General features: G+C 50.1%; 1 protein-coding gene across 3 annotated transcripts in view; it reads left to right on the top strand.

Moving 5' to 3' along the window:
• Positions 1-25,780, top strand: part of pde1ca (phosphodiesterase 1C, calmodulin-dependent a) — a 1,198,716-nt gene that overhangs the window by 551,861 nt on the left and 621,075 nt on the right. For all 3 annotated transcript variants that reach the window (XM_072467371.1, XM_072467370.1, XM_072467372.1), the window contains exon 7: positions 1,297-1,437. In XM_072467371.1, coding sequence (XP_072323472.1) covers positions 1,297-1,437 — 141 coding nt within the window. The remainder of the gene's footprint in view (positions 1-1,296; positions 1,438-25,780) is intronic.

The following is a 25,780-nucleotide window of genomic DNA, read 5'->3' as shown; positions in this document are numbered from 1 at the left end:
AGGATCCCTGCATCCTCGTCACAATTCACCCTCCCACCTAATTTGGTATCATCTGCAAACTTTGAGAGGTTATATTTTGTTCCCTCATCCAAATCATTAATATATCTTGTGAATAGCTGGGGTCCCAGCACCGATCCCTGTGGTTACCCCACTGGTTACTGCCTGCTAATTTGAAAAGGACCCATTAATCCCTATTCTTTGTTTCCTCTCTGTCAACCAGTTTTCTATCCACTCAACCAGTTTTCTATCCTTGATTAATAATTTCAATAATTTTCCTACCACTGATGTTTGACTCACTGGTCTGGAATTACCTGTTTTTTTTCCCTACATCCCTTATTGAATAATGGTACCACATTAGCTGTCTTTCAGTCCTCTGGCACATCTCATGTGGCCAGAGAGGATTTGAAAATTGGCATCAGAGCACCTGCAATCTTCTCCATTGCTTTCCAGAAAAGCCTGGATATAATGCGCCTGGGCCTAGAGATATATCCACTTTTAAGCCCACTAAATATCTCCTCCCTATGCTAATTTGTTCAATTATATCACACTCCCCCTCACTGATTTCCATACTTATATTGTCCTTCTCCATAACGAACACAGATGAAAAAAACTCACTTAAAACCTCACTTACATCTTCTGACTCCACACACAGATTGCCACTTCGGTCCATAATGGGCCTACTCTTTCGCTGTTTACCCTCTTGCTCTTAGTATACTTATAATAACCTTGAGACGTTCCTTTATTTTGCCCATCAGTGTTTTTTCATGCCCCCTCTTCACTTTTCTAATTTAAAAAAAAAAGTTCTGCCCTGCACTTTCTGTAGTCCTCTGGGGCTTCCACTGTTTTGAACCCGCCTGGATCTGCCACAAGCCTCCCTTTTTTCCCTTATCCAATCGTGAATATCCCTAGACACCCAAAGTTCTCTGGGCTTGTTGGTCTCACCCTTATCTTTATGTTGATCCTGTACTATAACACAATTGAGCCAGTCTCTTTGTCTGTTGAATTTGTATACAACAAATAAATCCTCATCTGAAGAATTTTGTTCAGAAATGTCAGAGTTTGGTTACTTTTTCTAACATGGAGATTTTCTTCAGTCAGCTGCAGAGCAGCAAACATTGAGCAGAATATGTCGGGGACTATCCCCGCTGTATATCCAGCTGATCATTGCAAGCCATTGAAATAATTTGGATTCTTGCATTCTTCATTCATCCATTTTACCACTGATTACCAGATTGAACATCTCAGGTGTAATTACAGTGTAAATCTTATTATTTTTTATTGTCTTCTTAATTTCAGATTCCTGTGTCCTCTCTTGTGGCATTCATTGAAGCCCTGGAAGTTGGATACACAAAGCATACAAACCCCTATCACAATCTGATACATGCAGCAGATGTTACACAGACTGTACACTATTTTATCCTAAGAACTGGTATTGTGGTAAGTGCTGTGGCATATTCATATGTAAACATGCTTTTGTGTATTTAACGTGCTAAAAGAAAATCTTTTAGGAAAGCACTTCCTATTTTTTTATATAAGTGGTATAGCAGAAGAGGGTAACCCCAGAAAGCTCACCAAAAGGCCACCCTTCATTCAATATACAGTGCTGCCATGTCCCATTTATGCCTGAATGAAGAATGTCAGTGCAAGCAATTGTACATACATTAGTCTAAAGTTGTTTATCTGAGATGTGGTCCCTGCTTGGAATTTATTCCAATGGGTACGTTCATCAATCCTGAGCTGTCAGGGGGAGCTGTGCTATAGAGGAATGAAGCACAGAGTCAGAGATACAATCTCTCCTGACTCATTCAAACTGAAATGAGAGATTGGTAAATTAATCTTAATCAAGTTTCTTTTGTATTTTCAAATACCATTTGTTCCTTGCAGTTTATTAATTGCTTCAGTAAAGCCGTTCTGAAGTTATGTGTGTCGATGCCTCACAGTGCATGGTACAACAGGCACTATTTTCTCTATTTGATCCATTTTGTAAGCAAGTAGACATGTATAAACAGCAGTGGGAACATTGAACATAGAACATACAGAACATTGTGCTCCTATTGGAAAATGCTAACAGATTATCAGTTTGCTGAATTTGCTCCAAAGTAGAGTATTAGTAAAAGGAAAATAAAAAGCAGTGTTTTGTTGTTTAGGGTTTCACTGAAGGTTAAACATGAAAAACCTGTCCAGGACTGCTTGAAAAGAAGGGAATACAAAACAACATTGAGTACAATACTTTAAACTACGTCTAAAACTAATGGCTTGAATTCTCCGGCCGTTGGGATTCTCTTTTCCTGCTGGCAGTGCACCCCCATCTCTGGGTTCCCCAGCAGTGTTGGGTGTCTTCAATGGGAAATCCCATTGACAAGCGGCGGGAGGAGAGAATTCCATTGCCAGCGAATGGCTCATAGTCAAGAAACACTGCTAGGGGACCAGAGAATCCAGCCCAATATTTCCTCCTTCTCTCAAAGAGCTCAAAAACAGATATAATGCAGAGAGATAAATCCTTGCCACTTAGTCTGTCACTGAGCAGCAGTTCCCCTTCCTCAATGGATTTTCTGGTGCGTACCAGCCTGCAAGTGAATGACTGCATCGAAATTTCCTCACGTAGTACAGGGTACCAATCAGGAACAAAATGCCCCTCAAAATATACTGATGTTCCTGCTTCCTGAGCTATTGTTTAGTTACATCTGATCTTAAATTGATATGATCATATTGCCATGAATATTTCTCTGTGGCATCAGAACTTAGTGAAGAAGATTGCATTCAGTACTGCTGCTCATTTCCTTCTTAGTGATTATGGTATAATTGGATGTCCTCTTCAGAGCGATTACATTGATTCCTTTTAACATTGTGTAAATCCTCTGCTATCTGACTCCAAACAATGACTCCGCCCTACCTGGAATAAAAAGATTCTTTCGTCAGAACACACAGAATAATCTTTCGCAACCATACTTACTTTTCCTGTTATTCTACATCCAAATTGCACCAAATCACAGTGATTCTTCACCAACACTGCACATGTGTGTATATATGTGTACTCTTACATTATTGAGTGAATGCGTGCATGCAGCATGTGCATACATGCATGCATATGTATATGTGTGTGTGTCTGTGGGCACTTATGCAGTTGTGATACAGATAATATGGGGATGAATTCCATTTGGTCTTTTTGCCATCATGCCTTTGGTGTAGGTTTGGCAGAAATTCTGCCATGTATAAGTAGGTTTTCCACTGAACATCTGCCAAAGTTACAGGAACAGTATGGGAGAAGCCCTGAGGATGTTTACATCATTGTTTCCATTTTTGTTTGGGATACTCTGTCATGTCAGCCATGGTACAACAGAATAATGTTCTGGCATTCTGGGCTAGGGTGCGGTCAATTCCAGCCTGACTTGACCCAGAGTCGCAACATAGAATCATAGAATTTACAGTGCAGAAGGAGGCCATTCAGCCCATTGAGTCTGCACCGGCTCTTGGAAAGAGCACCCTACCGAGGCCCACACCACCCTATCCCCATAACCCAGTAACCCCACTCAACCAACCCTAAGGCCAATTTTGGTCACTAAGGGCAATTTATCATGGCCAATCCACCTAACCTGCACGTCTTTGGACTGTGGGAGGAAACCGGAGCACCCGGAGGAAACCCACGCAGACACGGGGAGGACGTGCAGACTCCGCACAGACAGTGACCCAAGCCGGGAATCGAACCTGGGACCCTGGAGCTGTGAAGCAATTATGCTAACCACTATGCTACTGTGCTGCCCCAAATTGAATTACACAATTGAATTACCCAAGAATTATTAGAAAAGTACACAAAGTCTTTGGCCCTTGGGTTCCCAATAATTACAGTCACCAGATTTGTAGATTTAAACACAATTACTGTTTATTTATAACAAGTACTATAATGAAATATGCAACAAATATAACTGGTTAATGATTATCTAATTCTTAATCTCCTGCCGCACACACACACATGACAAACAATCGCAGAGGGGAAGAGAAGGGAGAAAAAATAATAAGGACAAGGCTAAAAAGTCTTTGTTTCAGATAGTTGTGTTTAAGCACACCTTCCTTCAAAGTAAGTTTTCAGGTCGAGGTCTCCAGTTACAGCCTGTAATAGTTTTCACTGTAGGTTCATTCATTCAGGTTCTCTGTAGGAGGACAGCAGCTTGCTGCATTTCTGGAGAGAGAGACAGAGAGAGAGTGGTAGCGAGAGCAGGCACTCAGAGCTCTTTCTTTTTCAGCGTCCAGGACCCAATTGAGCTCCTTGGGGCTCTGAAAATCATTCCACTCAGAAAAGGAGCCAATCATCTCCTGTTACTGGGCAGAATACGGCCTTTTGGCCAATTCATTGGCCATCAGCCAACCAATTAAACCAAGCTCCACCCCATCTCTCGGGTGCTGGAAAGTCTGAGTTTTGCTGTCCAAGCTAGCAGAGTGTTCTCTGATGTACCCTTTGAGTCCTTTATTATCACTGCTGCTTGGCTTAAAGATACATGTCCATTAAGCATCCATGGATCAAAAATGATAACAGCAAAAATAAAGAAAAAGGAAATAAGGGAATCACCAGGAAGGACCCTTACAATAAATACATTCAACAATAAGTAAATGAATGAGGGCAGCACGGTGGCGCAGTGGTAGCACTGCAGTCTCACGGCGCCAAGGTCCCAGATTCGATCCCGGCTCTGGGTCACTGTCCGTGCGGTGTTTGCACATTCTCCCCGTGTTTGCATGGGTTTCGCCCCCACAACCCAAAGATGTGCAAGGTAGGTGGATTGAACATGCTAAAATTGTCCCTTAATTGGAAAAAATGAATTGGGTACTCTAAATTAAAAAAAAAATTAATAAATAAAAATAAATAAATGAATGGATCTCAACATGCAAATTTGAGCTCCCAGCTTGATGATGTGGATTTCACCTCTTTAAAATATACTAACAGCTGACTGACAAATTCAGTATTTCATCCTTCTTCAAATTCAGATAAATTATTCAACGTCTTTCATGGATTAAGGCAGCTTCCCTTACACTGGTCTGTGTGTGGAGCAAAACCTATAGATTTCTGCTTCCTCTCTTGTCTGTTACCCATGCCAAACTCTCTGTCCTCAGCACACCTGTGCATTACTAAATAAAGTCCAAACGAAAGCTCATTTCCAACAAGCTCTTCTTCATAAAATCATCAAATGATGCAGTGCAGAAGACTATTTTACCCATGAATGATGACTCTTTAAAGCTACCTATTACTCACACTCTCCTGCCTTTTCTCTCGAGCACTGCAATTTGTTCCCTTTCAGAGAGGTATTTTGAAAGTTAAGATAATGTAGTAGGTAAGCACCTAAGGCATGCAGCCAAATGCGAACAGAAAATGCTATTGCTTGTTAAGGTGGAAGCCCATGGGATTAAGAGGAAAGTGGTGGGATGAATGTGAAACAAAAACAGAAAATACAGGACAATCTCAGCAGGTGGAGTTCAACATGTAGATGTGTAAAATGATGCACTTTGGGAGGACTAATATGGGAAAAGTGTCTCCTATAAACGGCATGATTTTTAATGGTGTCGTTACCCAGAGACATTGGTGGCAGAGCAAGTTAATTGGGCAGTAAAAATATATATGACCATAAGACCATATGAATATAAGACATAGGAGCAAAATTAGGTCATGCGGCCCATTGAGTCTGCTCCGCCATTCAATCATGGCTGATATTTTTCTCATCCCATTCTCCTGCCTTCTCCCCATAACCCCTGATCCCCTTATTAATCAAGAACCTATCCCTCTCTGTCTTAAAGACACTCGGTGATTTCGCCTCCACATTCTTCGCAGCAAAGAGGTCCACAGATTCACCACCCTCTGGCTGAAGAAATTCCTCCTCATCTGTTTTAAAGGATCGTCCATTTAGCCTGAGATGGTGTCCGCTGGTTCTATTTTTCCTACAAGTGGAAACATCCTCTCCATGTCCACTCTATCCAGGCCTTTCAGTATCCTATAAGTTTCAATAAGATCCCCCCTCATCCTTCTATACTCCAACGAGTACAGACCCAGACAGAGTCCTCATACGACAGTTCTTCCTGAGCCCGCTCATCCTCAAACGTGTCCGGGGGCTTGGAGAGCTGCTGGCTGGCTAGCTGCCATTGGTCTGTTGGTACCCAAAATATACAAAAAGGACAGTTTCAGTGGATGAGCTGAAGCTAATTCAGAGTACATTGCACTCAATGTGAATTGCAGGATTGGGATAAGTGATGAAGCCGAAAACCATTCTAGGTTGTTGGAAGAGGCCATGTTCTGCGTTGCCACAGGAGTGAACCGTGTCCTCACTAGCGAGCTCTGTAGCAGCCTCCTCGAAATCGGTGAGGCCGATAATCTCTGCCATCGGTCTGGGCTTCCTCTCAGTTTTGAGCAGGTGTGGCATGCACGGTGATAAAGAAAGAGATGTTATTAGAGGAGATAGAGCAGAGGTTGGGTGAACTACATGTCCTCTCTGTGTGGTGTGCCCCTCCCCCAACCAGGGACAGAGAATGGAGTGTGAGCAACAAGACAGATGGGATGGTGGGGTGGTGAATCTTGTTGAGAGAGTAAGTATTGATATGTGTCTTCTGTGACAATGTGTGAGGTTCTTGAAGAGAGTAGCTGTTGAATCCATGAAGCCATGCTGAGAGTTTGAAAGTGGAGGGAGCTGGCAGAGGATTTACCCTGGCAGGGCAGATGAGACCATTTATCCGCTTCCTGCTTCATGGGTGGGTGCCAACCGCATTGACCTCCTGGGCAATGGCCTCCCTGGCCAGAGAGGTGTAGGTTGTGTACATCCTGAGCCATCCCTGGGGCAGATGACCTGCCAGTGGGCCAAGACACCACAAATAAGGGCCTTGAGGATCCTGGCAGTCAAAGCTTGTGCTGCCTTCCTCATGAGCCTGCTAGCCTCTAGGTTGCTGATATCCTGCTTGGTCTGGTGAAGACAGGTGGGCTGGAGGAATGATACAAATGTGCTGGACCCGTATTTAAATACGATACCGGACCTTTTGAACACTCCAGCTGACGGCAGGCAGACAAAACAGCTGCTGGCCGACCAGGAGATTTCAAAGGCATTAATTTCGAAGAATGAGTTTCTAAGCGCAGAATTTGGCGCGGAGTCCTGCCATTCTGGTCAGCAGGAAAGCCCCCACCCCGGAGACGCCCACCTCCGCAATCCGTCTCAAAAACAGAGAATTCTGCCCGTTATCTCTCCAGATGCTGCAAGACCTAAATATTTCCGGCATTTTTAAAAACTTTAAATAGTTTTTGTTCAGCTCATAAGCATCTGTATAAATTTTCATATGGTATCCAAATATCAAACTATCAAATATGAGGGAGCCAGGGCAGCACGGTGGCGCAGTGGGTTAGCCCTGCAGCCTCACGGCGCTGAGGTCCCAGGTTCGATCCCGGCTCTGAGTCATTGTCCGTGTGGAGTTTGGACATTCTCCCCGTGTTTGCGTGGGTGTCGCCCCCACAACCCCAAAAGATGTGCAGGCTAGGTGGATTGGCCATGTTAAATTGCCCCTTAATTGGAAAAAATGAATTGGGTACTCTAAATTTTTTTAAAAAGTAAATTTTAAAAAAAAGTATGAGGGAACCTATTCTTGACTGATTCATAGAAACATAGAAAATAGTTGCGGGAGTAGGCCATTCAGCCCTTCGAGCCTGCACCACCGTATCCCACTTCCCGCTTTCTCTCCATACACCTTGATTCCTTTAGGCGCAAGGACCAACTCCAGCTCCCTCTTGAATATATCCAACAAGTTGACCCCAGCAGCTTTCTGTGGTCGAGAATTCCACAAGTTCACAACTCTCTGAGAGAAGAAGTTCTTCCTCATCTTAGTCCTGAATAGACTCAGACTGTTTGCATTAGAACGACAGAGGTTGAGGGATGACCTGATAGAGGTCTACAAGATTATGAGGGGCATGGATAGAGTGGATGGGCAGACACTCTTTCCCAGGGTGGAGGGATCAGTCACCAGCGGGCATAGGTTTAAGGTCTGTGGGGCAAAGTTTGGAGGAGATGTGCGAGGCAAGTCTTACGCAGAGGGTGGTGAGTGCCTGGAAGGCATTGCCAGGGAAGGTTGTGGAAGCAGATACATTAACGGCGTTCACAAGGCATCTTGACAAATACATGGATAGGATGGGTATCGAGGGATACGGCACAAGGGAGTGCTGAAGGTTTAGGCGAAGGTTGGTATCATGACCGGTACAGACTTGGAGGGCCGAAGGGCCTGTTCCTGTGCTGTATTGTTCTTTGTTCTTAGATTGTGACCCCTAGTTTTGGATTCACTTGGCTGCATACCCACAATTGAACTGAGAAATATGTCTATCCTCCATTTTACCCTTTTCCCTTTTGTACTACCACAAGGTTATGAGACAACAAAGGAAAACCAATGCCCACAAGAGTAATGTTTTTAGAGAGCACTTTTTACAACCATGTCGAGACGATGACATGATTGAGTTGCAGAGGCATCACATCAAAATTGAGTGTGCATTTGATTCCTCAACAAATTCCTTGCAAAATCACATCTGAAAAATGGTATAGAGTGAGCATTCATGCATATAGTGCCATGGCCTATACACAGGAAGTGACGTGTTGGTAGAGTTGGAGTTCTCATTAATGTGACGACAGGCATGGTGTGTAAAAGCTGCTGAGGATCTTGTCAGAAACCGTTGGAGCTGCTGTCCTTCGTCATCATTCCTACACATTCCAGCAACTTTACAACTGGAATTTGGCCAAAATAGTTATCAGGTCTGACAGCATATACCCCCCCCCCCTGGCCCCTGAATCTTCCCATACCCCAAATATTGCCAATTCTGGATTCGGAGAGTTACCCTTCCTTCCAGGACCTCTGGCATAACGTCCGCAAATCCCTGCCAGAATCCCCTCAATTTCGGACATGCCCAAAATGTATGTATATGGTTTGCCAGGCTACCTCCACCTCTGTCCTCCACCTCCTCAAAGAACTTGCTCATCCGGGCTACCATCATGTGGGCCCTGTGGACCACCTTGAACTGGATCAAGCTATGATGTGGAGATGCCGGCGTTGGACTGGGGTGAGCACAGTATCAAGCTAAGTCTGGCACACGACGAGGATGAATTGACTCTCTTCAGGGCTTTTTCCCACAGCTCAAATTCTATCTCTCCACCCAGCTCCTCTTCCCACTTCCTCTTCACCTCCTTGATAGGGGCCCCTTCCCTCTCCGTCAACTCCTTGTATATCTCCGAGACCCTCCCCTCTCCAACCCCTGTTTTTGACATTACCTTATCTTGTAACCCCCACAGGGGGCGGCGAGGGAAGCCAGGAACCTGCCTCCGGACAAAATCCCGTACCTGGAGATATTGAAACCCGTTCCCGCCTGGCAACTCAAGCTCCTCCTCTAATGCCTCCAAGGTAGGGAAACCCTCTTGAATGAATAGGTCCCCAAATCTCTCAATCTCTGCCATCTCTTATAGCCCTCATCCAACCCCCCCGGGGCAAACCGGTGATTGTTACAAATCGGTGACCACACTGACGCCCCCTCCAATCTCATGTGTTGCCTCCATTGCCCCACACCCTAAAGGCTGCCACCACCACAAGGCTCGTAGAGTACCGAGCTGACGAAAACGGCAGGGGCGCCGTCAGTAAGGTCTCTCACCTCATGCCCTTACAGGATATCGCTTCCACTCGCTCCCACATCGCCCCCTCCCCCTCTACCCACTTCCTCATCATCGATACGTTGGCTGCCCAGTAATAATTAATAAAGCTCGGGAGGGCCAAGCTCCCCTCTCCGCGACCCCATTCCAGGAGTGCCGCCTTTACCACCCACACAAAACCCGATATCGGCGCGTTCATTTTCCTGAAAAAAGCCTTTGGGATAAAAATCGGAAGACATTGAAAAAAAAGCAGTCTCGGAAGGACCGTCATCTTTACCGTCTGGACCCTCCCCGGCAGCGCAGCGGGAGCATGTCCCATCTGCGAAAATCCCTTTTCATTTGATCCACCGCTTTGCCCAGATTTAATTTATGAAGCGGCCCCCAATCCTTAGCCACGTGAATCCCAAGACATCTAAAACTCCTCTCAACCACTCTGAACGGCAAGTCCCTCAGTCTCCTTTCCTGCCCCCGTTCCTGGATCACGAACATCTCGCTCTTTCCCATATTTAACTTGTAACCTGAAAGTCACCCAAATTCTCCTAGTATCGCCATGATTTCGGCCATCCCCCCCACTGGGTCTGTGACATAGAGCAACAAATCGTCCGCATATAGAGAGACTCTGTGCTCCCCGCCGCCCCCCCTCACTATCCCCCGCCAGGCATTTGATGATCAAAGGGCCATTGCCAATGGCTCTATGGACAGGGCAAACAGTAATGGGGAGAGCGGACATTCCTGTCTTGTTCCCCTGCGGAGACTAAAATACTCTGACCGGACTCGGTTGGTTCTTACAAATGTAGGAGCCTGATATAACAAAGAACAACAAAGAACAAAGAAATGTACAGCACAGGAACAGGCCCTTCGGCCCTCCAAGCCCGTGCCGACCATGTTGCCCGACTAAACTACAATCTTCTACACTTCCTGGGTCCGTATCCCTCTATTCCCATCCTATTCATGTATTTGTCAAGATGCCCCTTAAATGTCACTATCGTCCCTGCTTCCACCACCTCCTCCGGTAGCGAGTTCCAGGCACCCACTACCCTCTGCGTAAAAAACTTGCCTCGTACATCTACTCTAAACCTTGCCCCTCTCACCTTAAACCTATGCCCCCTAGTAATTGACCCCTCTACCCTGGGGAAAAGCCTCTGACTATCCACTCTGTCTATGCCCCTCATAATTTTGTAGACCTCTATCAGGTCTCCCCTCAACCTCCTTCGTTCCAGTGAGAACAAACCGACTTTATTCAACCGCTCCTCATAGCTAATGCCCTCCATACCAGGCAACATTCTGGTAAATCTCTTCTGCACCCTCTCTAAAGCCTCCACATCCTTCTGGTAGTGTGGCGACCAGAATTGAACAGCCGGACCCAATCCACAAATCCCTGTCCGAACCCAAACCTGCCTAAAATGTGCCATAGGTACTTCCACTCCACTCGGTTGAAAGCCTTATACCCCTCCATGGCTACTACCACCTCAACATCACGCCCCTCTGCTGGCATCATTATAACAATAAGAAGCCGTCTAATATTGGACGTCAGGTGCCTGCCCTTCACAAATCCCGTCTGATCTTCCCCGATTACCTCCGGGGCGCATTCCCCTATTCGAGTGGCCAAGATCTTTGCCAGCAATTTAGCATCAACGTTCAGCAGGGAAATTAGCCTGTTCTATCCACAGTTCTCCGGGTCCTTATCTCGCTTCAGGATGAGTGAAATTGATGCCTGTGATAGCGTTGGGGGGAGTACTCTCAGCTCCCGAGACTCGTTAAAAGCCTTAACCAGGAGCTGCCTCAGTAACCCAGGGAACTTTTTATAAAATTCCACTGGGAATCCATCAGGTCCCGGGGCCTTACCCGATTGCATTGCCCCCAGTCCATCCATCACCTCCCCGAGCCTATAGGTGGCGCGGCAGGTAGTATGGAGGAGGTGGGGAGGCTGCAGAAAGATTTAGACAGTTTAGGAGAGTTGTCCAAGAAATGGCTGATGAAATTCAACGTGGGCAAGTGCGAGGTCTTGCACTTTGGAAAAAAGAATAGAGGCATGGACTATTTTCTAAACGGTGACAAAAGTCATAATGCTGAAGTGCAAAGGGACTTGGGAGTCCTAGTCCAGGATTCTCTAAAGGTAAACTTGCAGGTTGTGTCCGTAATTAAGAAAGCAAATGCAATGTTGTCATTCATCTCAAGAGGCTTGGAATATAAAAGCAGGGATGTACTTCTGAAGCTTTATAAAGCATTAGTTAGGCCCCATTTAGAATACTGTGAGCAATTTTGGGCACACACCTCAGGAAGGACATACTGGCACTGGAGCGGGTCCAGCGGAGATTCACACGGATGATCCCAGGAATGGTAGGCCTAACATACGATGAATGTCTGAGGATCCTGGGATTATATTCATTGGAGTTTAGGAGGTTGAGGGGAGATCTAATAGAAACTTACAAGATAATGAATGGCTTAGATAGGGTGGATGTAGGGAAGTTGTTTCCATTAGCAGGGGAGACTAGGACCCGGGAGCACAGCCTTAGAATAAAAGGGAGTCACTTTAGAACAGAGATGAGGAGAAATTTCTTCAGCCAGAGAGTGGTGGGTCTGTGGAATTCATTGCCACAGAGGGCGGTGGAGGCCAGGACATTGAGTGTCTTGAAGACAGAAGTTGATAAATTCTTGATTTCTCGAGGAATTAAGGGCCATGGAGAGAGAGCGGGTAAATGGAATTGAAATCAGCCATGATTGAATGGTGGAGTGGACTCGATGGGCCGAATGGCCTTACTTCCGCTCCTATGTCTTATGGTCTTATGGTCTTAAAGAGAACAAATTGGTGGATGTTGAGACTGGGGAAGGGTGTGTCGATAGCCTGGGTCACATTGAGATCCACAAAAACGAGGTAGATCAGTCCCCAGGGCCTGATGGGATCTACCCCAGAATACTGAAGGAGGCTAGAGAGGAAATTGCTGAGGCTTTGACAGAAATCTTTGGATCCTCACTGTCTTCAGGTGATGTCCCAGAGGACTGGAGATTAGCCAATGTTGTTCCTTTGTTTAAGAAGGGTAGCAAGGATAATCTAGGAAACTACAGGCCGGTGAGCCTTACGTCAGTGGTAGGGAAATTACTGGAGAAAATTCTTCGACACAGGATCTCCTCCCATTTGGAAGCAAATGGACGTATTAGCGAGAGGCAGCACGGTTTTGTGAAGGGGAGGTCGTGTCTCACTAACTTGAGAGAGTTTTTGAGGAGGTCACAAAAATGATTGATGCAGCTAGGGCAGTGGATGTTGTCTAGATGGACTTCAGTAAGGCCTTTGATAAGGTCCCTCATGGCAGACTGGTACAAAAGGTGAAATGACACGGGATCAGGGGTGAGCTGGCAAGATGGATACAGAACTGGCTAGGTCATAGAAGGCAGACAGTAGCAATGGAAGGGTGCTTTTCCGATTGGAGGGCTGTGACTAGTGGTGTTTTGCAGGGATCAGTGCTGGGACTTTTGCTGTTCGTAGTATATATAAATGATTTGGAGGAAAATGTAACTGGCCTGATTAGTAAGTTTGCAGACGACACAAAGGTTGGTGGAATTGCGGATAGCGATGAGGACTGTCAGAGGATACAGCAGGATTTAGATCGTTTGGAGACTTGGGCGGAGAGATGGCAGATGGAGTTTAATCCGGGCAAATGTGAGGTAATGTATTTTGGAAGGTCTAATGCAGGTAGGGAATATACAGTGAATGGTAGAACCCTCAAGAGTATTGACAATCAGAGAGATCTAGGTGTACAGGTCCACAGGTCATTGACAGGGGCAACACAGGTGGAGATGGTCGTCAAGACGTCATATGGCATGCTTGCCTTCATTGGCCGGGGCATTGAGTATAAACATTGTCAAGTCATGTTGCAGCTGTATAGAACCTTAGTTAGGCCACACTTGGAGTGCAGGGTTCAATCCTGGTCGCCACACTACCAGAAGGATGTGGAGGCTTTAGAGAGGGTGCAGAAGAGATTTACCAGGATATTGCCTGGTATGGAGGGCATTAGCTATGAGGAGAGGTTGAATAAACTCGGTTTGTTCTCACTGGAACGATGGAGGTTGAAGGGCGACCTGTTAGAGGTCTACAAAATTATGAGGGGCATAGACATAGTGGGTAGTCAGAGTCTTTTTCCCAGGGTAGAGGGGTCAATTACTCGGGTCGTTGGTTTAAGGTGCGAGGGGCAAGGTTTAGAGGAGATGTACGAGGCAAGGTTTTTACACAGAGGGTAGTGGGTGCCTTGAACTCGCTGCCGGAGGAGGTGGTGGAAGCAGGGACGATAGTGACGTTTAAGGGGCATCTTGACAAATACATGGGGTGGGATTCTCTGACCCCCCGCCGGGTCGGAGAATCGCCGGGGGCTGGTGTGAATCCCGCCCCCACCGTGTCCCAAATTCTCCGCCACCAGAGATTCGGCGGGGGCGGGAATCGTGCCGTGCCGGTCGGCGGGAGCGGGAATCGCGCCGCGCCGGTCGGTCGGCCCACCCCCGGCGATTCTCTGGCCCACGGTCCCGCCGGCGTGGATTAAACCACCTACCTTACCGGCGGGAGCAGGCGGGCTCCAGGGTTCTGGGGGCGCGGGGCGATTTGGCCCCGGGGGGTGCCCCCATGGTGGCCTGGCCCGCGATCGGGGCCCACCGATCCGCGGGCGGGCCTGTGCCATGGGGGCACTCTTTTTCTTCCGCCTTCGCCATGGTCTTCACCATGATGGAGGCGGAAGAGAAACCCTCCCCTGCGCATGCGCGGGGATGATGTCAGCAGCCGCTGACGCTCCCGCGCATGCGTGGACTTATACAGGTCGGCGAAGTCCTTTCGGCCCTGTCTGGCGTGGCGCCAAAGGCCTTCTACGCCAGCCGGTGGAGCGGAAACCACTCCGGCGCGGGCCTAGCCCCTCAAGGTGAGGGCTTGGCCCCTAAAGGTGCGGAGACTTCCGCACCTTTGGGGCGGCCCGACGCCGGAGTGGTTCCCGCCACTCCATCACGCTGGGACCCCCCGCCCCGCTGGGAGAATCCCGCCCATGAATACAGATCCCGGAAGTGCAGAAGATTTTAGTTGAGACAGGCAGCATGGTCGGCACACGCATGGAGGGCCGAAGGGCCTGTTCCTGTGCTGTACTTTTCATTGTTCTTTGTTTGTTCACAATAACACCAAACACAGAAAGCAAACAAACAATCCCCCAAGGCCCAGGCGCAGAGGCCCATCCCCCTCCCTTCACAGAATCTTATCTGTCCCATCACCTTCAAACAGAACCAAAACAGTAGACGAGACATCAAACGGGGTAGGAAAAAAATTATGAAGGAGAAACTCAACCATCTTTTTTCCAAATGAAGTGAAAAACATAGCAACTCAAAACCCTTTTCCACTGCAATTCGGCACATACAACAACAAATCAAAATCAAATCAAGCAGAAAAAGCACTTCTGCTCTCGAGAGTCGCAACTTAAATTACAGAATTGAAAGGTTGAGATTTTTCCAGACAGAGAAAGAAAGAACCCCCTTTTCTTATAAAAAAACTCAGTCCACCACATTTAGGTTTTAGAGTCCTTCTGCATCCATCAAGTTCTTGTCTTTCATGAAGACCTTCACCTCTTCTGGCAAGCCAAAGTATAGCTCTCGGTCACCCAGAGACGGGTCGGGTAGGGCAGTCCAAATTTTATGGGTGCAATTCTCCCATCAGGTGTCTAAGTGCCGACGCCAGAGTGAAAACCGGAGTGTTTCATTCCGGCGTTGGAGGCCGCTCCCAGCCCCCTATTTTCCTGCCACCGGGGGGCTAGGAGTGGCATCGCGTCATTTCCAAGACTTTACCCACTACAGACGTGAGGCTCACCGGTCTATAGTTGCCGGGGTTGTCTCTGCTCCCCTTTTTGAACAAAGCGACCACATTTGCTGTCCTCCAGTCCTCTGGCACTATTCCTGTAGCCAATGATGACATAAAAATCAAAGCCAAAGGTCCAGCAATCTCTTCCCTGGCCTCCCAGAGAATCCTAGGATAAATCCCATCAGGTCCCGGGGACTTATCTATTTTCAGCCTGTCCAGAATTGCCAACACCTCTTCCCTACGTACCTCAATGCCATCTATTCTATTAGCCTGGGGCTCAGCATTCTCCTCCACAACATTATCTTTTTCCTGAGTGAATACTGACGAAAAATATTCATTTAGTATCTCGCCTATCTCTTCAGATTCCACACACAATTTCCCATCCCTGTCCTTGACTGGTCCTACTCTTTCCCTAGTCATTCGCTTATTCCTGACATACCTATAGAAAGCTTTTGGGTTTTCCTTGATCCTTCCTGCCAAATACTTCTCATGTCCCCTCCTTGCTCGTCTTAGCTCTCTCTTTAGATCCTTCCTCGCTACCTTGTAACTAACCATCGCCCCAACTGAAACTTCACACCTCATCTTCACATAGGCCTCCTTCTTCCTCTTATCAAGAGATTCCACTTCCTTGGTAAACCACGGTTCCCTCGCTCGACGCCTTCCTCCCTGCCTGACCGGTACATACTTATCAAGAACACGCAGTAGCTGATCCTTCAACAAGCCCCACTTATCCAGTGTGCCCAACACTTGCAGCCTACTTCTCCACCTTATCCCCCCCAAGTCACGTCTAATGGCATCATAATTGCCCTTCCCCCAGCTATAACTCTTGCCCTGCGGTGTATACTTATCCCTTTCCATCATTAACGTAAACGTCACCGAATTGTGGTCACTGTCCCCAAAGTGCTCTCCTACCTCCAAATCCAACACCTGGCCTGGTTCATTACCCAAAACCAAATCCAACGTGGCCTCGCCTCTAGTTGGCCTGTCAACATATTGTTTCAGGAAACCCTCCTGCACACACTGTACAAAAAACGACCCATCTATTGTACTCGAACTATATATTTTCCAGTCAATATTTGGAAAGTTAAAGTCTCCCATAATAACTACCCTGTTACTTTCGCTCTTATCCAGAATCATCTTCGCCATCCTTTCCTCTACATCCCTAGAACTATTAGGAGGCCTATAAAAAACTCCCAACAGGGTGACCTCTCCTTTGCTGTTTCTAACTTCAGCCCATACTACCTCGGAAGAAGAGTCCCCATCTAGCATCCTCTCCGCCACCGTAATACTGCTCTTGACTAGCAGCGCCACACCTCCCCCTCTTTTGCCTCCTTCTCTGAGCTTACTAAAACACCTAAACCCCGGAACCTGCAACATCCATTCCTGTCCCTGCTCTATCCATGTCTCCGAAATGGCCACAACATCGAAGTCCCAGGTACCAACCCATGCTGCCAGTTCCCCTACCTTGTTTCGTATACTCCTGGCATTGAAGTAGACACACTTCAAACCACCTACCTGAACACTGGCCCCCTCCTGCGACGTCAAATCTGTGCTCCTGACCTCTATACTCTCATTCTCCCTTCCCCTAAAACTACATTCCAGGTTCCCATGCCCCTGCTGCATTAGTTTAAACCCCCCCAAAGAGCACTAACAAATCTCCCCCCCAGGATATTTGTGCCCCTCAGGTTCAGATGTAGACCATCCTGTCCGTAGAGGTCCCACCTTCCCCAGAAAGAGCCCCAGTAATCCAGAAATCTGAATCCCTCCCGCCTGCACCATCCCTGTAGCCACGTGTTTAAATGCTCTCTCTCCCTATTCCTCATCTCACTATCACGTGGCACGGGCAACAACCCAGAGATAACAACTCTGTTTGTTCTAGTTCTGAGCTTCCATCCTAGCTTCCTGAAAGCCTGCCTGACATCCTTGTCCCCTTTCCTGCCTATGTGGTTAGTGCCAATGTGGACCACAACTTGGGGCTGCTCCCCCTCCCCCCTAAGGACCCGGAAAACACGATCCGAGACATCACGTACCCTTGCACCTGGGAGGCAACATACCAAACGTGAGTCTCTCACGCTCCCACAAAATCTCCTATCTGTGCCCCTGACTATAGAGTCCCCAATTACTAATGCTCTGCTCCTCTCCCCCCTTCCCTTCTGAGCAACAGGGACAGACTCCGTGCCAGAGGCCCGTACCCCATGGCTTACCCCTGGTAAGTCCCCCCCCCCCCACAAGTATCCAAAGCGGTATACTTGTTTCTCAGGGGAACGACCGCAGGGGATCCCTGCACTGACTGCTTTTTCCCAGCCCCTCTTACAGTTACCCACCTATCTCCAATCTTTGGTGTAACTAATTCCCTAAAGCTGCTATCTATGACCCCTTCTGCCTCCCGAATGATCCGAAGTTCTTCCAACTCCAGCTCCAGTTCCCTAACTCGGTCTTGGAGGAGCTGGAGATGGCAGCACTTCCTGCAGGTAAAATCAGCAGGGACACTAACTGCATCCCTCACCTCAAACATCCTGCAGGAGGAACATTGCACTCCCTTCCCTGCCATTCCTCTAACTTTCTACCAAGATCTGGCTAACAACTAAATTAATTTTTTTATAAAAAATAATAATAATATAATAAAATATGGTACTTACCTCAGACCAATGGGTTTTATTATTAGGTTAGAGGAGGAGGGCGGGTGGGAGACACTACACGTGTAGTGTCTCGGGTTTCCTCTCCACCAGAATTTATTGGTGAGGGTCTTCCCAGACGTCCGCGGGTCGACTTCCTGTTCCCGCCTAAAACAGCTCCTGCTGAAATTGACTAACCAGCCAGCTCCACTCCCGCCGAAATCGACTGGCCTGCCCCTGCAAAGACAAGTGCTTTTAAAGGACAGACTTACCTCCCAGCAGCCACTTCCGCACTGCTCCCGCTGAAACTGACTCACCAGCTGTTCTCCCGCCGAAATCGAAATGGCGTTTGTTGCCCCGCCAGCTGGTGGAAATGGCGTTTGTTGCCCCGCCAGCCGGCGCGGAAATGCGGCGCATGCGGGAGCGTCAGCGGCCGCTGACAGTTTCCCGTGCATGCGCAGTGGGGAGAGTCACTTCCGCCTCCGCCATGGTGGAGGCGGAAGGGAAAGAGTGCCCCCACGGCACAGGCCCGCCCGCGGATCGGTGGGCCCCGATCGCAGGCCAGGCCACCGTGGGGGCACCCCCCGGAGCCCGCCCACGCCCCCTGGTCCCGCCGGTAAATACCAGCTTTGATTTACACCGGCGGGACAGGCAATTTCTGTGCGGGACTTCGGCCCATCCGGGTCGGAGAATTGAGCGGGGGGTCCCGCCAACCGGCGCGGCCCGATTCCCGCCCCCGCCCAATCTCCGGTACCGGAGACTTCGGCGGGGGCGGGATTCACGGCGGCCAACGGCCATTCTCCGACCCGGCGGGGGGTCGGAGAATGACGCCCCAGATGTGGACAGCGCCGGTGGGAACCCGTCGTATTGGGCAGGCCGCTCAGCCCATCCGGACGAGCAGCGATTCTCCCAGCGGCCGGTCGTGATTCTCGCCACGCCGGTTTGGGGGGGGGGTGGGAGAATCGCTTGCGGGCGTCCGGGCGCGTGGCGGGACACGCGCGGCACCCCGGCGATTCTCCGACCCGGCGTGGGCGGGGGGGGGGGGGGAGAATTCTGCCCTATGTCTTTCGCATACAGGGCCGCCTTGACTTTATTAAAACTGATGAAGAGGAATTTGTCCTTTCAGAGAGTCATTAATCTCTGGAATTCTTTTGCCCAGGTTTCATGGAGGCTGGATCAATCAATATATTCAAGACTGAGTTGGACAGATTTTTGATTGTTAAGGGAATCAATGGTTTTGGGGGATGGGCAGGAAAAAGAAATTAAAGCCACAATCTGACCAGTAATGATCTTATTGAATGGCAAAGCAGACACAATGGGCTGAATGGCCTATGCTTGCTCCTATTTCTTACCATCTTTTGACATCCTCCTCCTTTCCCCAGCCCAAGAAGTGAGCAAACCGCAGGGTGTTCACCTGATACATTAATAATCTGACAGCAACAATTTTCAGGAGTTTTTGCTCATGCATGAACAGCACGGTGGCATAGTGGTTAGCACTGCTGCCTCACAGCTCCAGGAATCCTGGTTCAATTCTGGCCTTGGGTCACTGTCTGTGGGGAGTTTTCACTTTTTCCACATGGCTGCGTACGTTTCCTCCGGGTGCTCCGGTTTCCTCTCACAATCTAAAGCTGTGCAGGTTAGGTGGATTGGCCATGCTAAATTACCCTTTAGTGTCCAAAAAAGGTTACGTGAGGTTACAGGGATAGAGTGAAGACATGTGCTTAGGTAGGGTGCTCTTTCAAGGCCCGGTGTAGACTCGATAGGCTGAATGGCCTCCTTGTGCACTGTAAATTCTATGACTCTATAAGCATATGCAGTTCATGTGCAGACCCCGTTCATCATTTTCAGCCTCAATCGAATTTCTAGGCCCTAATATCCAGAAGTCTGAGCTGTGAGAAAAGGCATTTATAAATATGAACAGCAGTAATCTATTAGTGTGATTTCCAGGAATGTTACTGTCGTTTCAAATTTTTAATTCGATTTGAGCCATGGAAAATTTATAAATTATTGTTGGAACTGTGTGCAGTAATGACCTCTCCATTCAGATCATCTCAGTAATGTGCGGAGATTTGCAGAAAATAGGGGATAATTTGCACACGTTATTCAGCATTAAATCATCCTTTTTCCTTGGCAAGTAGCATCAGAACATAAGAACATAGAAAATCAGAGCAGGAGTGGGCCACTTGACCCCTTGAGCCTGCTCCACCATTCAATAAGATCACGGTTGACTTAATTATGGCTTCATCTCCACAGTTTCCCATAATCTTTGACGCCCCTGTAGTTCAAGAAGCTATCACTCGTAGCTTGTGCATTTCCACATTCATCAAGTATTATTTATTTCACTTACTTTTTGCAGATTGAATTTTAAGGGAATGTATCTCAGTAATGACAGATGTTTTGTGGATGCTGAAAATTGGATATCTGTTATCATGAAGAGAGGAAATGCAGTGGAAAGGGCTGATGCATAATCTATTGTATCCATTGAGCTCGCCACTCAGCAAATGTAACAGACCTTGGCAATTTACAATATTAATTGACTGTGAAATGTCAAATTCTAAATTGAAGGCTTTGTATCAAGAACCAGTGCTCAGTTATGGAGTAAATCAGCCAATAACTTATTGAGTGCACAGAGACAGTTAACCACAGAAAGGAATTTACCATTTAAAACAAATTTGGTCATGGCCTATGAGCACCTTTATTGCCCATCCTTAACTGTCCTTGAACTGAGTGGCATTTAGAGTCAAGCACATTGCTGTGGGTCTGGATTCAACACTTCCCTATCTAAAGGGCATTAGTTAAGCAGATGGGTTTCCACAATCTGTCATGACCACTGAAAGGTGTTTCCTGAAAGTGCTCCGTGAGTGAAGAACTTGTGTACAGGTTGTGTAAGCCGCGTTTTAACTTCTGAATGTTTCAATTTAAAAGTAGTCCAGCAGACACACTTCAGTCCGAAACAAGATAAAGGTATTGCAATAAAAGATGGGACCACTCAAGTCTGAGTCTCAGTGGGCGAAGTGTTTATTCAAGCATATGTGGAAGAGAACATGGCACCTCCCTCCATAGTACAAGGGTTGTAGGACATATTTATAGTTCAGGGGCGGGATTCTCCGACCCCACGCCGGGTCGGAGAATCGCCGGGGGCTGGCGTCAATCCCGCCGCCGCCGTGTCTCGAAGTCTCCGCCACCAGAGATTTGGCGGGGGCGGGAATCGCGCCGCGCCGGTCGGCGGGGGCGGGAATCGCACCGCGCCGGTCGGCGAGCCCACCCCGGCTGATTCTCTGGGCCACGATGGGCCAAAGTCCTGCTGTTGGAATGCCTGTCCCGCCAGCGTGGATTAAACCACCTTTTGAACGGCGGGACAAGGCGGAGCGGGCAGGCTCCGGGGTCCTGGGGGGGGGGGGGGGGGGGGCGGGGCGATCTGGCCCCGGGGGGTGCCCCTACGGTGGCCTGGCCCGTGATCGGGGCCCACCAATCCGCGGGCAGGCCTGTGCCGTGGGGGCACTCTTTTTCTTCCACTTTTGCCATGGTCTTCACTATGGCAGAGGCGGAAGAGACCCCCTCCCCTGCGCATGCGCGGGGATGACGTCAGCAGCCGCTGACGCTCCCGCGCATGCGTCGTCCGGCGAAGACCTTTCGGCCCCGGCTGGCGTGGCGCCAAAGGCCTTTCCCGCCAGCCGGCGGAACGCAAACCACTCCGGCGTGGGCCTAGCCCCTCAAGGCATTCTTTTCCCGCACTCTTCATGCCTCTGAAATTCGACACTCATCCGTCGAACAGGAGGCCTTTTGTGAGGGCCACGAAGAATCCAGCACGAGTTTTAAGGATACAAAGTAATAACATTTATTTACAATAACGTATATATATAACAGCAGCAGCAACGTCCCTTGCTGCACACTCCTTCCTCTGGTTCCTAAACTGGCCAGCTTTATTTATTCTAGGAGTTTACTAATAGTTTCTCCGCCCCCCCCCCCCTCATTGGGGAAGCTCATACTCCCACAGGATTGTGGGATTGTCATTAGTCCCCAGCCAATGGTAAGTATGCAGGTTATAACATCCCTCCCACCCAAAGTCCAAGGAATCCACCGAAGACCCTGGCGAAGGAGGGCGTCGGACTCGTTTTGCCACAGGCTGGACACCATTTGCACGCGGCGCTGGATCAGGCGGCGTGTAACGAGACGGAGACCAGCGCTTCCGTGATGAACGGCGCAACGGTTGTACTTCCACGGCCCGTGGACCTGAGGATTCCCCCTCTGATGCATCCTGTGTCTCCATCTTGGAGTCAGAGTCTGCTGCCTCCGTCATGTCAGCGTCTCTATCTCCATTTGGTTCTGTAACGACCTGCACAGGCTTCGAGTGAGGCACCAGTGGAAGATTGTGAGGACTACCTTCCCTTGTCTCTGGTCTCTGTGGCTGTAGAAATGAGCACCGGGGTCGGGGAATCTTTTGAGGGGATAGTCTTCTGGACCGAACGTGGTCTACATGTTTGCGCTGGAGACGACCCTGGGCTTGCACCTGGTAAGATAGAGGGCCCGTTTGGCGAAAGATTACACCAGGAACCCACTGGGCACCACCAGCAAAATTCCGAACGAACACTGGGTCACCGGGCGCAAACTGCCGAAACGGCCGATGTCGAGAAAATCCCTGTCCCTGCCATTCTTGTGTGCGGCGTACTTTCGCGCCAATGTCCGGGAAAACCATACTAAGGCGGGTACGAAGTCTCCGGCCCATTAGGAGTTCTGCGGGAGCTACCCCAGTCACCGCATGGAGGGTGGTCCTATACGTAAACAAAAAGCGAGCCAGTCTCGTGTCCATTGATCCGGAAGACTGCTTCTTTAGGCCTCTTTTGAATGTCTGCACTGCGCGCTCTGCCAACCCATTTGAAGCCGGGTGGTAAGGGGCAGTGCGGATATGGCGTATGCCGTTCACCTTCATGAACCTCGCAAACTTCTCACTCGTGAATGGAGTGCCGTTATCCGTGACCAGCACCTCGGGGAGGCCATGCGTACTAAACGACAAACGCATCTTTTCAATTGTTGCGCAGGACATTGTCCCCTGCATCTTATGCACCTCTAGCCATTTAGACTGGGCGTCAATTAATAGAAGGAACATGGATCCTTGAAAAGGGCCTGCGAAATCTGCATGCAAGCGTGCCCCAGGCCGCCCTGGCCATTCCCAGTGATGTAGGGGCGCGGCCGACGGAAGCTTCTGATGCTCCTGGCAAATGGAGCAGTTTTGGGCCACCTTCTCAATGCCGGTGTCGAGGCCTGGCCACCAGACATAACTCCGGGCCAACATTTTCATTTTGGTCACACCTGGAAGCCCATTGTGCAAGTCTGTTAGTATCAGCTCCTGGCCTTTTTCCGGGACAATCACACGCGCCCCCACAAGAGGATGCCGTCTTCCACGCTGAATTCTGACAGCTTGGAGGAAAATGCCCGCAACTCGCGTGGGAGCTGTCTATGCTGCCCACCATACAGGACTATGTGCCGAACCTTTGACAGGACTGGCTCCGTCTGGGTCCACTCACGGATCTGTGATGCCGTGACAGGCAGGGTGTCCATAAAATGTAGGGTTGCAACCACCTCACCGGTCGTGGGGGTCGACATGGGGCCGGTCGATAAAGGCAATCGGCTCAGTGCGTCGGCAATTGCTATCTGCGTACCAGGGGCGTCATTCTCCGACCCCCCAGCGGGTCGGAGAATGGCCGTTGGGTACCGTGAATCCCGCCCTCGCCGGTTGCCGAAGTCTCCGAAGGGAGAAAGGTCGGCGGGGCGTTAATGGCGCCGCTGACGTCTGAGAATGGCACGGGTCTGCGCAAGGCAGCCGATTTTCGGCCTGCCGATATTCTCCCTTCCGGATGGGCCAAAGTCCCTTCGACGTGATGACCGTTCACGTCGACGTAAATCAAACCTCCTTTTCATCGGCGTGAACCTGTGCTCCAGGTTCACGCCGACCAGCGTGGAGGTGAGAGACGGCCTGGGGGGTTGGCCGCTGGGCAGGCGATGGCGTGGCCGCAGTCTGAATGTGTGGGGAGAGGTGTGTCTCGGGTTGTGTGTGTGTGTGTGCGGCGGGGGGGTGGTTAGAGTGGGCTGGGCTCCGGGGGAGTGCCGGGAGGGGGGTCCGTGCAGGGGAGGAGGATGGGGGGTCTGTGCCGTGGAGGAGGTTGGGGTCCGTGCCGGGGAGGAGGATGGGGGGTCCGGGCCGGGGAGGGGGATGGGGGGTCCGTGCCGGGGAGGAGGATGGGGGGGTCCGTGCCGGGGAGGAGGATGGGGGGGTCCGTGCCGGGGAGGAGGATGGGGGGGGGGGTCCGTGCCGGGGAGGAGGTTGGGGGGGGTCCGTGCCGGGGAGGGGGATGGGGGGGTCCGTGCCGGGGAGGGGGATGGCGGGTCCGTGCCGGGGAGGGGGATGGGAGGGGGTCCGTGCTCGGGAGGGGGGGTGCGAGGGCAAGTGAGTTGGTCCACCTGGCCAGGTGCCAGCCTCCAACAGTTGGACCCAGGCGGTCCATGCCACCTGGCTGGGGGGAAGGAGGGGATATGGACAATGATGACATGTCGTCGTGTTTTACGATCATCCAGCCGTGGCGGCAGCCGCTAATGTCCATGTTGCCCTGGATGAGGAGGAGGAGGAGGAGCGTGCCAGAGAGGCGGCGCAGGCTGCCGCAGAGGGGCAGGCGGCAGCCGCCCAGGCTGGAGGGACACCTGACCGACAGGACGAGGAGGGGGAGGAGGACGTCGCGGCCCCACGGCAACGGAGGCACCCGAGGGATGTGGGGGAGTGGGGGAGGGGGGGATGTGGGGGAGGGGGGGATGTGGGGGAGGGGGGATGTGGGGGAGGGGGGATGTGGGGGAGGGGGATGTGGGGGAGGGGGATATGGGGGATATGGGGGAGGGGGGGGATATGGGGGAGGCTCACCCTGCCTGCTCTGACGAGGTCGTTCACCTTCTTGTGGCACTGGGTGCCTGTCCGTGGTGTCAGGGCCACAGCGGTGATGGCCTCTGCCACTTCCCTCCACAGACGCCGGCTGTGGCGTGGGGCAACTCTGCGGCCGTGCCCGGGATACAGGGCGTCCCTCCTCTGCTCCACTGCGTCCAGGAGCGCCTCCACATCCCGTGACTCGAACCTCGGGGCTGAGCGGCGGCCAGCCATCCAGTCGGGTGTTCCGGTCGGGTGGGGGGGAGCTGCGGCGCCTTATGAGCAGTCACGCCGTGCGACGCGTATGACGCTGCACGGCGTCAACCACGTGCGCAAGCGCGGATCCCGTTACGTCGCTGCTAGCCCATTTCGGGCCGGAGACTTTCAACCCATTTTTCCGACGTGACGCAAGTCGGACTTTGCGCCGATAACGGAGAATTTCGCCCCTGGTTTGTGCTCCAGAGAATACTCCTATGCAGCAAGCAACAAAGCCCAGCGCTGGATCCGTGCGGAAGCAATGGGTGGTATTGGCTTATCCTCTCTGAAAAGTCCCAGCAGAGGCTTATGATCAGTCACGATAGTGAAATGGCGGCCATACACGTACTGGTGGAAGCGTTTCACTGCAAAAACCACTGCCAGGCCCTCCTTCTCGATCTGCGCGTACTTTTTCTCCGCTGCAGTCAATGTGCAGGAGGCGAAAGCTATCGGTCGCTCGGCCCCGTTCTCCAGCTTGTGGGACAGGACGGCCCCAATACCATACGGGGATGCATCGCATGTGACGAGCAAAGGCTTT

The sequence above is a fragment of the Scyliorhinus torazame genome, chromosome 11, assembly GCF_047496885.1.
Source record: "Scyliorhinus torazame isolate Kashiwa2021f chromosome 11, sScyTor2.1, whole genome shotgun sequence".
In the NCBI taxonomy this organism is placed as follows: Eukaryota; Metazoa; Chordata; class Chondrichthyes; order Carcharhiniformes; family Scyliorhinidae; genus Scyliorhinus; species Scyliorhinus torazame.
This window is presented reverse-complemented; position numbering and strand designations above follow the sequence as displayed.